General features: G+C 42.8%; 1 protein-coding gene across 2 annotated transcripts in view; it reads right to left on the reverse strand.

The window, feature by feature from the left end:
- LOC119650241 (uncharacterized protein DDB_G0271670) overlaps positions 1–17,045 on the reverse strand; it is a 329,297-nt gene that overhangs the window by 57,181 nt on the left and 255,071 nt on the right. The window contains exon 1 of one of the 2 annotated variants that reach the window (XM_038052824.1): positions 15,216–15,449. The exons of the other annotated variant lie outside the window; for it this stretch is intronic. Coding sequence (XP_037908752.1) covers positions 15,216–15,336 — 121 coding nt within the window. The 5' untranslated portion in view covers positions 15,337–15,449. Of the gene's footprint in view, positions 1–15,215; positions 15,450–17,045 lie in introns of those variants that run through there. 2 annotated transcript variants of the gene reach the window in all.

The following is a 17,045-nucleotide window of genomic DNA, read 5'->3' on the forward strand; positions in this document are numbered from 1 at the left end:
ACTGATACCGAGGGACAACATGACAACGAGGTTTCACTTCGATAAGAAGTTTGAAACACGTTGGAGTAACAAGGCAAACTGGGAGAGGGTGGCTGCGACATACGGCTTAAACCAGCAACTGATTACTTGGTACACTGACCGATCCCTCACAGCAGAGGGAGCGGGTGCCGGTGCCATTGGTCCAAGGAAAATGTACTTTAAGCCAATGGACAGGTACACTAGCATATTCCAGGCGGGAATATACGCCATAGTAAATGTGCCTCCTTTAATCTGCAAAGGAACTACAGGGGGCAGAACATAGCTATTCTCACCGATAGCCGAGCAGCGATCAAGGCCCTTAGGTCCAACCAGGTGAACTCTAAACTGGTATGGGAATGCCTTGAGAGACTGAATACACTCGGCTCGTCCAACAAGATCTGGATACTTTGGGTTCAAGGCCATGCTAGGTTGGAAGGCAACAAGGCAGCGGATGAACTAGCCAAGAAGGGAGTAGGGACGCCTCTACACGGGCCAGAACCCTTCTGTGGAATCGGAAACGGTTTCATGGCTATGAATCTAAGAAATGAAGAGAAACGGTTGAGGGAACTATATTGGGCAGTCCAGGGTGCTTATTGGGGGATACGAACCCATGCGTACAAAGGATTGCTTAAACCTCACCAAAAAGAACCTCCGAATCATAGTGGGAATTCTCACTGGTCATTGTCGGCGGAACTATCACCTAGGGAAGCTAGGGATATCTACGGACACTGCCTGCAGGTTTTGTGAGAAGGAGGAAGAAACCTCTATACACGTCCTGGGACAGTGTCCGGCACTTGTGCAAAGTAGGTCGAGACATCTGGGAGAACACTTAATACCAGATGCAAAGCTGAAACTTCTGGAAGTGGGGAACATACTAAAGTTCCTAACGGTTACAGGCCTGCTTGAGATACTATCATCAATAGGTACACTATAACCAGTAAAAGGGGCACAATAGTTCTTCAAGGACGCGGTGCGACTTTCCCTTAACAGAATAATAATAATAAATCGTCTTCGTCTAAAGGAATCTCCAATTCGCGGTCCCTAACTTTCCTGGGCCAATTTTCACGCTCCTTGTCGCTCAGATCGAAATTACCATTTTTGAACCGGCGGAACCAGTCTCGGCACCTTGTTTCCGATAGAGCATTGTCGTCGTAGGCCTCTATAAGTATTCGATGCGATTCAGTGGCTGATTTCTTCAAATTGAAGCAAAATAATAAAACTGGGCTTGATTATTGAAGAGAAAAAATATGTTTTTGCTTGAAATTGCTGATGATATGGACTGTCAATTGTTGACAAATGTCGTACTAAAAAAAATATGGCGTGCTCACTGACGCCATCTGTGAACAAACAGCGGATTTAAGCTTGTACACCGCCTTACTTCGATTTATTTATATAATCACTTAACCCCCGCATTGCAAAATACAATTGCTTCATAACTAAAATCTGATCTAGACCAATAGAATTTTTGCAGTGAGAATTAGACCGGTCACTATCACAAATTGCGAAAATGAAACTGATCATATTCCATCAATCTTTAGATTCACAAGAGCCTACGACAGATACAGGTAGGGAGCTGGCTGAGCAGTTGCACTAGGAGATACAATACAATGGGTCTTTCGTGAAACTTAGCAATTATGAAACCCCTCGTTTTCATCTAGCTGCGCACCTAATAACTCTGGCTTCTATGTGTATACGCGTTAAAGTTTTTAAGATAGGTGAATCTAGTCTGTAAGAAGATCCACTTTTATATCAGCAATAAATATTCAAAATTTTAATTTCGTTTGAAAAAAGTGACCATCCGCCAAAAATTTGGATGAACTTCTACGAATAGGAAACTGAAATGTCCAGTAAAAATTTCAATTGCATAATACTTGCAGGTATTGGACGTGTCTGAAGAGAAAGGATTTATTTATATACAGAATGTCTATTAAGATGTAAAACAATGAAGCATAACTGCAGGAACTCAACCAGCTTAGCCAGGTCATAATGCAAAAGTAATAAATTGGTCAGCAATCATAACTTCAACCAATTTTCATTGGCTCTTTATCATCATTGCCGATCAAGAAGAAACAGTGAAGCAAAATATCATCGTGCAGTCATCTCTGAGTCAAAACAATATTCTGCAACATTGTTTAACTCAGACAAAATATAGCACAGTTCGCAATTTTGAACACAATATATTCGAAATGTTTCAGACTTTAGATGATTGAGCCAATCAATTTATAGTCTGCTCAGTTTAAAAGTGTACGATGTGTTACACAATTAATTAAAATTAAGCTACGTTGCCATTCAAGCTTTGTCGGCACCTGAGGCATAGTTATTTTGCTGACGGTAATAAGTTTAATCATTCTAACATGAGGATAATTTCTTGCCAAATGTTTATTCTGAAATCATCATTAGCATTTGGTTTACAATTTAAGAACGAAGCGGAATTCACATGTAGACATGTTTAGCAGGAAGAACGTCATAGATACGTGAACAATAATTGTTTCCATAACTTCTGTATCTCCTGTTCACTTCTATATGGAGTATAGGCATGAACTTCCTGTCTTTGTTTATTACTTTTCCACGTTTATGTAAATATATCATACGGAGATGGCACAATTTATCTCTAATATTTTAGGTTTGACTAGTTTGAAATGAACACTGACACTTAATTGGAAAACCTGCTTTCGAGAAATAAAGATGAAATTTCTTCCCAATATGCATATTACTGTCAGTCTGTAATGAACTGCTGTTTGGGATACTTCAAAACAAGTCGGAAAACCGGAAGCTGGACGCTTCAGGTACGAAAGGTTTTGTGTATTTCTTAGTACGTAGCACGTAATATATCCATATATTATGTGAGAGTATCCACTTCCGGGTGAAATTGACATTCATAGCCTTCAATTTTCAAAGAAGCAACAAATTTGAGGTATTATAACTTTAGTGCAATTTCCACCAAACTTGGTAAGATCATGCTCTATATTATAGCCTATATCACTGCAAAATTTCATGGTACTAGGATGAACTTAAGGGGAGTTTCTAACCAATTACAAAAAATTGTAGTTATATACTATTATTAACTTTATTTAAACAGATATCGGCATGGAAGATATTTCGGAGCCCAGGCACCATATAGTGGCAGCCTCTTGATTTTTGTCAGATTTTTCGGTTTGGTAGTTTCTGAGAATAGCCCCCTTAAAGAAGTGATCACTTTCAACCCCCCGCACTCCGCACCCTTCCAACGAATGTCAAAACTAAGATCGGCTTTGAAAAGTACTAATCGTAACCTTTAATTTGTTACCCCACATGACTATATTTGATAAAAAAAAAGGTTACACCCCCCTTTTGCATGTATGGGGACCCCCCCTTTAATTCGACGTAAAAGGATGTAATTCACTGTATGTGTGAGCGTTCACAGTTCCCACCTTTCTACCAAATTTGGTGTCAATCGCTATAACCGTCTCCGAGCAAAATGCATGTGACGGACAGACAGACAGACAGTAAACTGATTTTAATAAGGTTTTGTGTTTACACAAAACAAAAAGAGACGTTGACACAAACTGAACTCGGTCCTGCTGCTAAAACATTTTTTGTTATTTCCCAACTTGGAATCATTATGTACACGTTTCCGCTTGAAATTGGATTTGCAAAGTATCGTACATGCCTCATTCTCAATGCTTTGATTCAAGGAAAAAACCTGAAAGGGAAACCTTATTTACATACGCATATTAAACCATAACGAAATCGATTTAATGAAGGCTTCCAGGGCTGCTCATTCCGCTGTTTTTCCTGATCAGATCCGGTTAAAATGAAAAAATAAATGAACAAAAACTGCAGTCGGTTCCAACAGCTACTGTTATTGCTCTGATGTAGGTTACTCGGGAAGCTTTTGAGACTGTCTTAGCTAATATATGCCGAAAATTAACCATCCCATATGCCTCTCGCGAATACCTCTAATCGCCGGCACAGTTATTTGATTCCATTGGTGTCATTAAACTCGTTAAGTTTAGGTTGTGATGAATTTGAGGACGACCACAACGTATCACGATATGATAATCACTAAATGATGTTTACGCTTGCTTAGCAGCATGGCTTTGTTTTTCAATGTTACATTCGCTTTTTCGTCGTCTCATATCTGAATTTTAGAAAGTCTTTTATGAATCATTGCCAATCAGTCAATGGTTCCTCATTTACTGTGTTGCGTTTGTACCATTTGGCAATATCAACAAATTTCAGTGAATTCAATTGTATGCAAGAGGCTAACGACCTATTTGGAATTAACCTTCGACAAATGGAAAAGTTTCCCAGTATTACATAAATGAATCGCTAGATAAGACCAGGCTACCAAGTTCAGTCAACCACTGGTTTGGTTAATAAGCTGCTAATACCTCCAAAAGAACATACATCTTCATTCGGAATATTTTATGATATTGTTATAAGCAATTTCAGTTAATATTCCTGGAAATGAAATGACCTTTTAGACAGCAATTAAAAGGTTAACCAACACTAACTGAGGTTTTACTACTTTCAGAGGGCTAGCCTGGAACCGTTTGTCACATTACTTCGGGCTAGTCCCCGAACTCTCCCACCTTGCGGAGCCTTCAAATCAGGGAATTCCTTTCACCAACGGGAGGGGAGAGGAGGAAGGGAACTGTCAGTTCAAGGAACCCCCTGCCATCCGGCTCCTCCACCGGTCGAGTTATATCTTCTTAGCAACGAGAAGGGTCCGAACGTAATGGGCAACATGGTTCCACCTACCAGCAGTCCTCAGCAGCTCTTCGACAATGTTGTCTGGAGAGAGATCCCCTGTGTTTAAATAGAGCTGCTGACAAATCCCATCCCACCTTCCACAAGAAAAAAAAGTGTGGTGGGCGTCGTCCACAACTCCATTGCAAAACACACAATCCGGAGAACGCGCCTTTCCAATCTTGTGCAGGTAAGACTAAAAACCTCCATGCCCACTTAAAAATTGGGTAAGGAAATAGTCAGTCTCACCATGCTTCCGATTCAGCCACGGACCTAAGTTGCCAATGAGCCGCGCAGTCCATCTGCCTCTAGTTTCATTTTGCCAAGAGAGCTGCCACTCGTCTAGAGTGTGTTGCCGTTCTTCGCGAGCAACCACCTCCCTTGGCTCATCTCCCTTGCGCTCCCTAGCAAGAAGCTCATCAGGAGACATCACCTACTAGACGTAGGACCCCCAATGTTTGCCATTAGTCTACTTAACGCCGAAACTCCAGCCGCAGCCTTGTTCGCTGCTGCTTGGATTTGCTCAGATAAGCTCATCTTTGAGTCAAGAGTCAACCCGAGGTACTTGACCGCTGATTTTGACTCGAAGAGCGACTCGCCGAACGATATGGGACGCAGGGTCGGAATTCTCTTTTTAGTCAGGATGACTACTTCGGTTTTTTTCCAGTGCAAGGTTGAAACCATGAGTAGTCATTCATCCGCTTACCCGTCGCATCAATATGCCGAGTCTGCTTTGCGCCTGTTCGACAGTGCGTCCAGCAACAAGCGCTGCGACATCATCTGCATAGCCGACCAGGCGCGACTCTTCTGGCATGCCGAGTTTAAACAGACTGTCATAGGTAGCGTTTCAGAGGTCCGGCCCTAGGATGAATCACTGTGCTACCCCCGACGTGACCTCCATCCACCTTTGACCCTCTAGTGTTTCATAGAGCAGGGAACGGTTCCTCAGATAGTCCCTCAAAATCCGTAAGAGATAGTTCGGCACATTGAAGGTATTGTCTAGTGTGCCTAGAATGTCTTTCCATCTTACGGAATTGAAGGTGTTTCTGACGTCAAGCGTTACGAGGAGCACCACCCGTCGAGTTCGGCGGCTATGTGCCTCTGCTCGTCGAACGGCGTCCACGACCTGCATGACAGCATCAATTGTCGATCTCCCTGCCCTAAAACCAAACTGCCGGGGAGATAAATCTCCGGCAGCGCGTATCGCTTCAGCGAGTCTACTTCTGATGAGCTTTTCGAGCACTTTCCCAGCACTGTCAAGCATACATAGTGGGCGGCAGCGCAAGCCTCGCAACTTTCCAACGAGCAGGGAATATGCCCTCTTTCAGGCAAGCGTTGAATGCGCCGAGCAGTAGGTCTGGTCGGTGTTGGAATACCAGATTGTATACCTCTGCTGGAATACCATCGGGTCCTGGCGCCTTCTTGTTTTTCATAGAGAGGACTGCCTGTTTAAACTCTTTTATAGAGAAAAGTGGACAATCCTCTGCGCTCTCCGCGCCGACGACACCATCCCATACGGGGTGCGCAGGGAACAGTGCCCTCACAATGCGGTCCATCTGCTCGGCCTTAAGTAAACAGGGTTTCCGCAGAGCCCCGCTTTTTCGGGTTACCAGTTTGTAACCAAGTCCCCACGGATACCCATTCACCTCGTCGACCAGATCTTGCCAGCAGCGAGCTTTGCTCTGGTTTATTGTGCTGCGGAGTCTCCGTTTGGCTGATTTGTACTCCAACATTATGGAGTGCTCTTTAAATTTCTCTAATATGATCATGGTCTTTTGTCTCACCTTGAACTTTTATGAAATGTTAAGACTGAAGATACCAAAAGATAACTCCGCTATAGCTTGTCCTAAACCATCGTTGAGAAAGGAGGAGGGAGGGATAGCTGTAGCCTGAATGGCTGAGTTGCACCTAAGCGTCTCAGGTGAGTAGGGTGTCACGAATCACCTCGGGTTAGGGTTTTGCGATGGACCGACAACCCATCCATGTACAAACCCCTCCATATCAAGAAACTCGGAACATTTGCAGTGAAAGACGAGTTTTATATACGCCTGGAGACACTGATTGGCTCCATTCTAATAAACGATGACGAAATATTGTTGAGGGGTTTTTTAATGCGAAAATCGGAAACGAATTCTGGCATCGAGAAACCACTGGAGGACGCAGCTACCATCCGGAATGCAATCATAATGGTCAACGATTAATTGACTTCGCCAGTAGTAGAAATCTTGTCGTAAGCTCCACATACTTCCCGTACTGGCGCATTCACAAGCAGACCTAGAAATCTTCAGACGCATATACGCTCAACCAAATTGACCACGTTCTCATTGGTAAAAGATGAGCGTCCAGTGTATTGGATGTACGATCCTATCGAGGAGTTAACTGCGATTCAGATCAACACTTGGTGAAGGCAACATAACGGTGCAGAATCTCCTCAGTACACCAATCGGGAATCAGCCCTACCAAAATCTATGCGATGCAGGCATATACAACCACCACGGAGGAAAAACTATCAGCTAGGCTACACGACATCAGTACACGGGTTCTGAAGATAACTTAAAGGCACCATCAAGGAAGTCGCAGAGAAGATCATGGGATACAAATCCCAGCGAACCCGAATTGATGAGTTTGACGATGAATGGAGAATATCACTCTATGCAAAGAACGAAGCCAACAGACAATATATTTAACGCGCAACCAGAGCGAGGCGAGCATTTTGAAGAGTGTTTGCTGAACATTAATGAAAACCTAGCTAATAGAAACACCAGCCAAGCATATATGTAGATTAGTGAATCCAATTAAGAACGGTTATCAACTCAGGAATATCCTCAGCAAGGACAAAGATGGGAACATCATTACCGATACCGACAGCATCAACGATCGCTGAGCGTCCAATTTTGAAGAGCTTCTGAATCCGACACCTGACGCCCCATAAAAGTAGCCCAAATCGATGGCAGTATTGGTGATCTTGACGAAAATTCTGGAGAATAAAATAAGATTATACGCCAAACATGACTCATTGGCGGCCGGGTCGCTCCACAACCGACCCACTTTTTACCATTAAACTAACTCTACAAAAGTGTTAGGAATATAAGGTTGATATGCACCAAATTTTTGTCGATTTCAAGCGGGCATACAACAGTATAGATAGTGGAATACTATCAACATAATGCTGCAATTTGGTGTACCAGCTAAACTAGTAAGACGGATGAAGATGACTATGACCATCTCACAGGTCAGAATCCAGAATAGGTTGACTGATCACGAAAACCAACCTGCTGCGAAAGAAGTTGGACTACGGATCAATGAGGACAAAACGAAAATAATGATGCAACCAGGAAGTAAGACGCCAGCGCATTCGAGCATAAATATCGAATTCGACAGCTTTAAATATCTGGGTAGCAGCCTTTCAAAGGACGCCAATAAGACTGACGAAGTCAAGCGACGGATACAGCTAGCAAATTAGATTTTCTTCTCGGTCCTTCCCATTATGAAATCGAAGCAAGTGCACAGAAACACCAAGCTCCGCGTATACAATGCTATAAATGCCAAACCTGAACCCTAACCCAAGCCTCCGAAAATTTACTAAACACATTCGAAAGAAAAGTCCTTCCGCAATTTTTCGGAGCAGTTCGCGACCGTGATGAATGGCGCGCCCGACGTCGGGCTGTAATGCCACGATCACGATGAAAAAAGATGATAATATAATTAAAGATAATAAAAACTTGTTTTGCCTATTCGCTAGTGTAGATTTTTATTTTGCAAATATCGATATTTCGGGAACCACTTGTTCCCTTCATCTGTGCTAACAAGTCTCAGTGTCAGCGCTGATGAAGGGAACAAGTGGTTCCCGAAATATTGGTATTTGCAGATTAAAAAACAAAACAACTTTTTATTATTTCAAATAATTAATCGCTGGAAATACCGCGTAATTACACTCAGTTGACAATGCAATCTTTCGCGAAAGATTCGTCAATACTGGAATCTACCTTGGCTCCACTCCATTGAATATCCCCTGCTGTGATACTAAATCTTGGGTGGATATCTCTTTGTAGCATCCACATCCCCTAGTTTCTCCTACCAGGAATAAACTACGTACAGTGAGATATCTTTTTCATTGACACTCACCAATAGTTATGCGAAATTTATGGGTCAGGCCAGTGAATTCAAAGACGGTCTTATAAAAGTCCATTACATCCATTCCGACAGGCCTGTAGCGACATGGTAATGACATGACAGCACCAACAGGGCAACGCCTTTCAAGAGCTGATATGCTCAACAAAGTAACGTCACTATATGGGTCGGCAAGGATATAAATTCGACGCCATCCGACTCTTTTACACACTCTTTCTCTCGACCTTCTCGATGTTTGTTGAATAAATGGGTAGAACCTTAAAAACATACTTTTTCATGTTTCTACATTGGTGACCCCGACGACTAGAGTTAAAATAAAAAGTGCAGTGATCTTAAATTTCTATACGTTTAATCGACACCAAGCGCGAGTTTCAAAATGGTCACCGAATCCAAACCGCCAGAGACGCCGAAAACATCCCTTCAGAGTGATTTCCGGCCGCCGAAAGCTAATCGACCAGCAGGCGTATTCGTGGAAGCGGCACGCATACAAAAATTTCCGTCATTTTATTGACCCGACCCGGCATTTTGGTTTGAGCAGGTAGATGCTGCGTTCCACACTAATCACATCACGTCGGACGAAACAAGATTTAAGTACGTGATACAATTTGCCGAGCCGGAAATCCTTCCGCATGTGATCTCGATAGCACGCAATCCTCCGGCAACAAATAAGTACGAAGCCGTGAAGGAGAGGATATTGGCAGCATTTGCAGAGTCCGCCGAATCCAAGCTGCGACGACTTTTCCAAGGAAAGAATTTGGAAGGAAAGAGACCATCGCATTACCTGCAGGACTTGCGAAACACTGGCGGAGAGTAGGTAACTGACGCCATGCTAAGATCGTTGCTACTTGAGCAATTGCCCGAAAATATTCGAATGGTATTAGCGATTTCTAACGAAGCAGACGTCAATAAATTGGCGAAAATGGCGGATTTAATGATCGAGATGCAACAACTGCCTTGCATTTCCACCGTTCAGAAGGCATCCACGGAAAATGATGTCTTGGAGCAAATATTGAGCCGAATTGACCGATTGGAAATCACGACACGCAACCGGTCCCGATCCAAACAACGGAGCACTAGAAGGCAAAGATCAGGTTCACGGAATCGAGGGTTTTGCTTCTTTCATCAACGGTTTGGGAAACAAGCGCGTAATTGCCATGTAAGTGGCAAAATAATTCCGCGACTTCGGAAAACTAAATTCGTCGTCCCGAATTTCGGCGGTCGAGGACGACCCCTCTCACAGTAAACCCAGCCGATTATTAGTACTCGATCGGGAAAGCGGCATGCATTTGCTGGTGGATACCGGTGCTGATATTTCAGTTTTGCCTAAAGACAAAAATCAGCGCACGCCAATGCAATTTCAGCTTTATGCCGCCAACAATACGCCGATCAAAACATATGGACATCGCATCATAACGCTCGACCTCGGCTTACGACGATCGTTTACCTGGAGGTTCGTTTTAGCGGATGTTCGACAACCAATAATCGGTGTCGATTTGCTGCACCATTATGGCTTATTAGTGGACCTACGCAGGAGGAAAATAATCGACGAAAAGACCAACTTATCCTGCATCGCAAAGCTCACCGGCACCATAACTGGTGGTATGACAACACTAAAGTCTAGTGAAAGTTATCATGACATTCTGAGAGATTTTGTCGACATCACAATTCCATCTGACGGAGCGAAAGTGATGGCTCATGATATCTACGACCATATCCTGACTAAAGGACCGCCTGTTTTTGACCGACCCAGACGATTAACGCCCGAAAAACTGCGCGAAGCAAAGGCCGAATGAGACTACATGCTACAACAGGGAGTTTGCCAACCATCGAGTAGCCCATGGGCGAGCCCGTTACACTTGGTACGGAAGAAAAACGGACAATGGAGACCATGTAGAGATTATCGGCGTTTGAACGCTATCACCGTCCCAGATAAGTACCCCATCGCTCACATTAGTGACTTTGCGCGCAAACTGAGTGGATGCAAGGTATTTTCCACGATTGATCTGACGAGAGCCTACCACCAGATTCCTGTAGCACCCGAGGACATTCCCAAAATAGCTGTCATTACTCCTTTTGGGCTTTTTGAGTTCCGAGTAATGACGTTCGGTCTACGTAATGCCGCATAAACTTTCCAGCGGTACATTGATCATGCACTCCGCGGATTGGACTTTTGCTATGCATACATCAATGACATTCTTATCGCTTCTAAATCGAACGAGGAGCATCGGAAGCACTTATTGACGATATTTAATCGACTCCATGAATACGAATTATCCATCAATGTCGATAAATGCAGCTTCGGAACATCTTCTGCCGAATATTTAGGATATTTGGTGAGCGAAAATGGCATCAAGCCCCTTCCAGGACGAGTGGAAACCATTTTGAATTTCGGAAAACCGTCAACAATTGCCGATTTGCGACGATTTCTAGGAGCTGTTAATTTCTATAGAAAATCGTTGCAGAATGCAGCCGAAATTCAAGCACCTCTCCACGAGTATCTCATTGGTGCAAGGAAACGGGATAAACGCAAAATCGAATGGAATCCACGAGCAGATGTCTCATTTGAAAAGTGCAAACAGCAAATTGCCAACGCTGCGTTACTACGACATCCCATTGAGAATGCACCATTGGCCATCAAATCAGACGCATCGGACACGGCTATGGGAGCAGTTCTCGAACAGTGGAACATCGATGTTTGGGAACCGCTCGGTTTCTTTTCGAAGAAGTTCTCCGATACACAACGTAGGTACAGTACTTACGATCGAGAACTCCAAGCAATCTACAATTAATTAATCAAAACCGATCATAAGCCGATAACGTTTGCCTTCCAACAGAAAGCCGATAAAGCTAGTCCACGGCAATTAAGGCAACTGGACTATATCGGCCAATTCTCGACCAATATCATATACGTCACTGGCGAGGAAAACGTTACAGCAGACGCCTTGTCCCGAATTAGTGCTGTTACATTGCCGGTTGCCATAACGCCCGAAGAATTAGCTACAGCGCAACGAAACGATGAGGAACTCCAACATCTACTGCGTTCTGAAACGACCTTGGATTTGAAAAAGTTGCGAGTTGACGACAAGGATACAATGTTGTACTGCGACGTGTCAACTTCCCAAATACGGCCGTATATCCCAATACTTCTCAGGAGGAGAATATTTGAGATTACTCACCGACTATCTCATCCAAGCGGACACGTCACGAAGAAGCTGACTTGCCGAAAATATGTCTGGCCTAGTATGTCCAAGGACATTCTCGAGTGGGCAATAACATGTCTAGCGTGTCAACGAAGTAAGATTGGACGACATGCAAAACCATCGCATGGCAAAATCGATATGCCGGACACGAGATTCAGTCACGTACATATCGATATTGTCGGACCACTAACGCAATCACAAGGTCACTCGTATGTATTGACTATGATCGATAGATTTACGAGATGGCCTGAAGCGGTTCCGATACGATCAATTACGGCAGATGTTATCGCAGACGCATTCTACACCAACTGGATTTCACGATTTGGAGCACCTACTATATTAACATCGGACCAAGGATCCCAGTTCGAATCCTTGATCTTCCAGTCGCTGACACACTTAGTCGGTTGCAAAAAGACTCGAACCACTGCATACCATCCTGATTCTAACGGATTGATTGAGCGATGGCACCGATCGATGAAAGCAACTATTATGTGCCACAACAACCGTGAATGGGTCGAAGTTTTGCCAACGGTTTTGCTCGGTCTTCGTACAAGCCTTAAGGAGGATATTGGCGCAACAGCTGCTGAGCTAGTCTATGGGACAACGATTCGCATTCCTGGAGAGTTCTTTCTTGACGAGGAAATGCCTCCCGATCCGAAATTTTTCGTTGAGAAATTTCGTCACCATATGACGCAAGTTCGTGCAACGCCAATCTCTCGACATGATAGAAGGAAGGTGTTCGTTCACAAGGATCTTTCTACATGCTCACACGTGTTCGTGCGGATTGATCGAGTGAAGAAGCCGCTAGAGCATCCGTACGAAGGACCATATAAGGTGTTAGAAAGACTTTCCGACAACGTTTTTAAAATGGAAATTCAGGGCAAAGCAACAAATATCAGCGTCGAGCGACTAAAACCTGCCTATTTCGAAGTAACATCTGATCCAACGGAAGCAACCCAACGACCAATAAGTTTGGCTCCCAAAACGTATGTTGGACCAAGAGCGAAACCAGCGAGTGAGAGGCGAGTAATATTCGATACGTAGTTTTCCAGCCGCTAACCGTTAAAACTACTCAGGAGGGAGCAGTGTAGCGACATGGTAATGACATGACAGCACCAACATGGCAACGCCTTTCAACAGCTGATATGCTCAACAAAGTAACGTCACTATATGGATCGGCAAGGATATAAATTCGACGCCATCCGACTCTTTTACACACTCTTTCTCTCGACCTTCTCGGTGTTTGTTGAATAAATGGGTAGAACCTTAAAAACATACTTTTTCATGTTTCTACAGGCCTGGCGCAAAAATCGGGAAAGCGAAAAAATAATTGTGAGTTGCGCAAATGAACCCCTGATGTAAGGCTTGTGCAATGTGGCACCCCAAATGCCCACCCAAGACCATAAATGACAACGCGAATTCTTTAAAACAAACGGTCCGCCAAATCCTCAAACCTGGATTCATTGTACGAAACCCGAAACTAAGGAAAAGTCTCATCAATGGCGCCAATCAAATTTGCTGGAACCGCGAAATTTCAAACGAATATTTTCTGCCGCCTAGTGATTGCTTACGGAAGAAGTGTGTTTCCATCACAACACTCGTCCCCATATCGCCCGTGTAAAAGTCGATCTGATGGCATCGTCCAATTTCATAACGAGAATCTGCATTATTTGAGTACTGCATGGATACTATAGAATCCTTCTCGTGTTTCATGACTTCATCGTGATTCCGAAAAAAAAATAAATTACTACCCCTGCAATATGCGTTCAAGGAAACCATGTGTTATTCACTTAAATCCCAAAGTTTCGCAACTTTTCTTACTAATTTCTAATTATTATTTCGAAAAGTTTGCGTCAAACGGACTGAGCTATGCGAACGGTAAGAGATGCACACTCACATTCTTCTATTTTTGCAGTTCTCTAGTCATTACCTCCCTTTCCCGGCACTCGATTATTGATATCATTATAGCAAAGTAGACGAAATTCCTTTACAGAAAAGAGGGATAAGATCCCGGAAAAATGTTGGTAAGCTTGTAATGTCACCTTGAACAAAACTGGGGACACAATCTGTCTCCCAAATCCAGCTACAAAATTTCTAGTCATTCCTGACACCGTTTGGACCCATTGCATTTCACATTTCTTTAAAGGTAATCAATTTTCTCCCGCGAAACATTCCCCCAGTAAATGACAAAAGATAGAATGTGGTCAGTCACCACAGCAGACAACCCAAATCGAGCGACAATGCAATATCGATCCAAATTGGTCTACAGCAAATTTTGCATATTTATTTACACCAATCGGGATCGGATGTTCTCAAGCGAGAGAGGTATTAAGTTGCATTTTTGCACTTTATTTTATCTCTAATTTCAACTGGTCACAAAAAAGTGTAAACTACAGAACTGGAATGAATAGAATTTTGGCTGGTAATAAGCTTTATTAGGATTATCTCTAGACAGCGAGTGGGTTTCAGATACAGACGATTTTAAATGAGCTTAAATGGGTTTTTGTCTGCATTGTCTAGACAGTTTTTTATTGGGTACATTTGAATTTTATTAGGTGGCATGTTTGCTACTTTTTAATTGATGTGTTCCCATTCAACAAGCCAATTTACTTCCTTTGATTTCTGGACTATGTCAAATGAATAATTTCCTCATGCAAATCCTGATTCGATAGTGAAAAGAAGGCGATGGGACAAGGGTAGATATGTCTTGGATCTCAACCCACCATAACTTGAAATGGGACGGAAGAATATATTTGCATTTTCCCACATTCAGGCGTCTTCAAAAGCAATCCGGTTAGGGAACGAGTTTAATCTTGAAAATCGCCTCCAATTTGATACCATGAAAAAAGTGCATATTCAATAATATGATGATATCAACAACCAAGTCTTCATTTATTTTCTCCCACTTGGTTGACGATATGTCTGGCAACCATCAATGTTGCAGACGATGCCATTGCTGACGCTATCGTCTGCATTGAAACTATCCAAGTTGAGTCTATTCTTCAACCCTACCACCCATATTTAAGTACCATCTGGCAGTACTAAACCATTATTATGAAAGCCTCATAAATCGCTGTCTAGCCGTGTCACAAAAGAAAATTTCTTAGCTTAGCTTTTTTTTTGTCGATTTCGTACCTTGTCTGCACTCCGCACACTTCCTCTGTTCCGTCGTATTTTTTGCTTCTCGCTCATTGCTGCTAAACTCAAAACCGATGGAGGAACATTTTTGCTGGAAAGAAGTCTTTGCACCCGACATGTCTTCTCCTAGTTTTCCGTCTCCGGTGAAAAGAGCCACCACTTTGTCATACCTTGCGTTTTGAGCTCCCTTCTCCTAACCTATCGTCTTACACCCTCCTTCACGGTTTCAAGGATGGTTCACCGTCCCTGTCATCCGTGTCGCGTCTTTGTTTCTGCAACTCTTCGAGCAGGAAACCTGAATTCCTGTAAATACATTTCAAAACGACTGTCATGACTGAAATCCGGGCGGAAAAATAGGAAAAAGTTCTCTAGGGTTACACAAGAGTGGTAGTAAAAGCACATAACCATTCACACCCAATGGCTCCCGCCCGGGCGACAAAACATGGTTTGATAGTGCTAACTAAGCCATGCAGAGCACCAACTATCTCCACAAAATCGTCTGAGGTCGCTTATTTAGACTTTGAGAAATTCTTAACTTGTATACAAACTTTATAAAGGAGGTCAAAAATTGTTCCGATGTCGTCGGGGCAAACAACAAAACCGAAGACATCGACCACAAGATCAAAAAGAAATTAAATGGCAAGAGCCCTTTCTACTTACGATTACCGCCAGAGTTGGGATTGGAAAAGCTATTATGGGTAGAGTTGGTGTTTGTATGCAATAATGCAAACATCCTTAATTCTGCAGAAAACTCTCGTTTAATGGAGACTCAGTGGCTTTATAAATCTGCGTAGAATGTGGTCATATGCTATAATTGTGCGAAGCGTTGAAATCCGAAAGAAGGGACTTGAATGTATACCTAGTCTCCCCTAGAAGCAGACGGTAACCCTAAGTGCTCTGCTGCAGTAGCCGCCGTATTCGAAGAAAAGCAGGAACTGGCATTGTCAGTGCAACGGCAGCCAACGTCAAGCGCATGGAATGCATTCTCCATTAAACCACATTCAGCTCTTGAGCGCGTAGAGACCATGATGCTATATGGAATGATTTGCACGCCATATGCGCTAGTATAAGTATCACACTATGAAAAATCGATAAATAGGACAGGAGAAGATTTCCCCTACCCTTGTTCGGTCGCTTGTAATGAAAGAGTGCACTTTTCCCGTCATCGATTTTCACCATTCTGCCTGCACTCGGTACAAAGTAGGAAGCACTAGTAACAAATGGTCTGATCGTTACGCCATAAATGGAATCGTCTATGCTGGAAGAGAGAGAGAGAGAGGGAAAGGACAAAGCTGTATCCTGTACCTATATGGGAGATCTTCAAAGATACAAACAATTCTCTTTAAATGTTTTTCCATCCAGTTAAGGGAACCTATTTCTCGTGTTCATATCCCAAATGAGGTCACAAAATGGCAAATAACAAAACCGCATTGAGGTCAAATAAAATAGATTTGTTGCAATGCGCTATTATTCCACAAATCAGTAGTAAACAGTAAATAAGTACTCAACACATTGGTCGAATCTCCCGAGTTATGAGACCTGGAAATTAAAATCAATTATTGTCAACTATGCACTTTGTGTACTTCGTCAGTTATAAATTACTCTCGAATAGCAATTCTACTGAATTGCAAAACATAAAATATGCTATCGCAAAATAAGACTTCAACGTGCCTAAGTACATTTCCTGATATGAAAATATAAACCATTAATAAATATATCAACTACGTATTTGAGATGGATGCTGAGATTGGCATATCTAAAGTTCGAAGGAAAATAATGTAATAATACGAATTAGCAATCGAGAATGAAACAATTTATCTTCATCTT

This window comes from Hermetia illucens, chromosome 2 (assembly GCF_905115235.1).
Source record: "Hermetia illucens chromosome 2, iHerIll2.2.curated.20191125, whole genome shotgun sequence".
NCBI classification, from domain to species: Eukaryota; Metazoa; Arthropoda; class Insecta; order Diptera; family Stratiomyidae; genus Hermetia; species Hermetia illucens.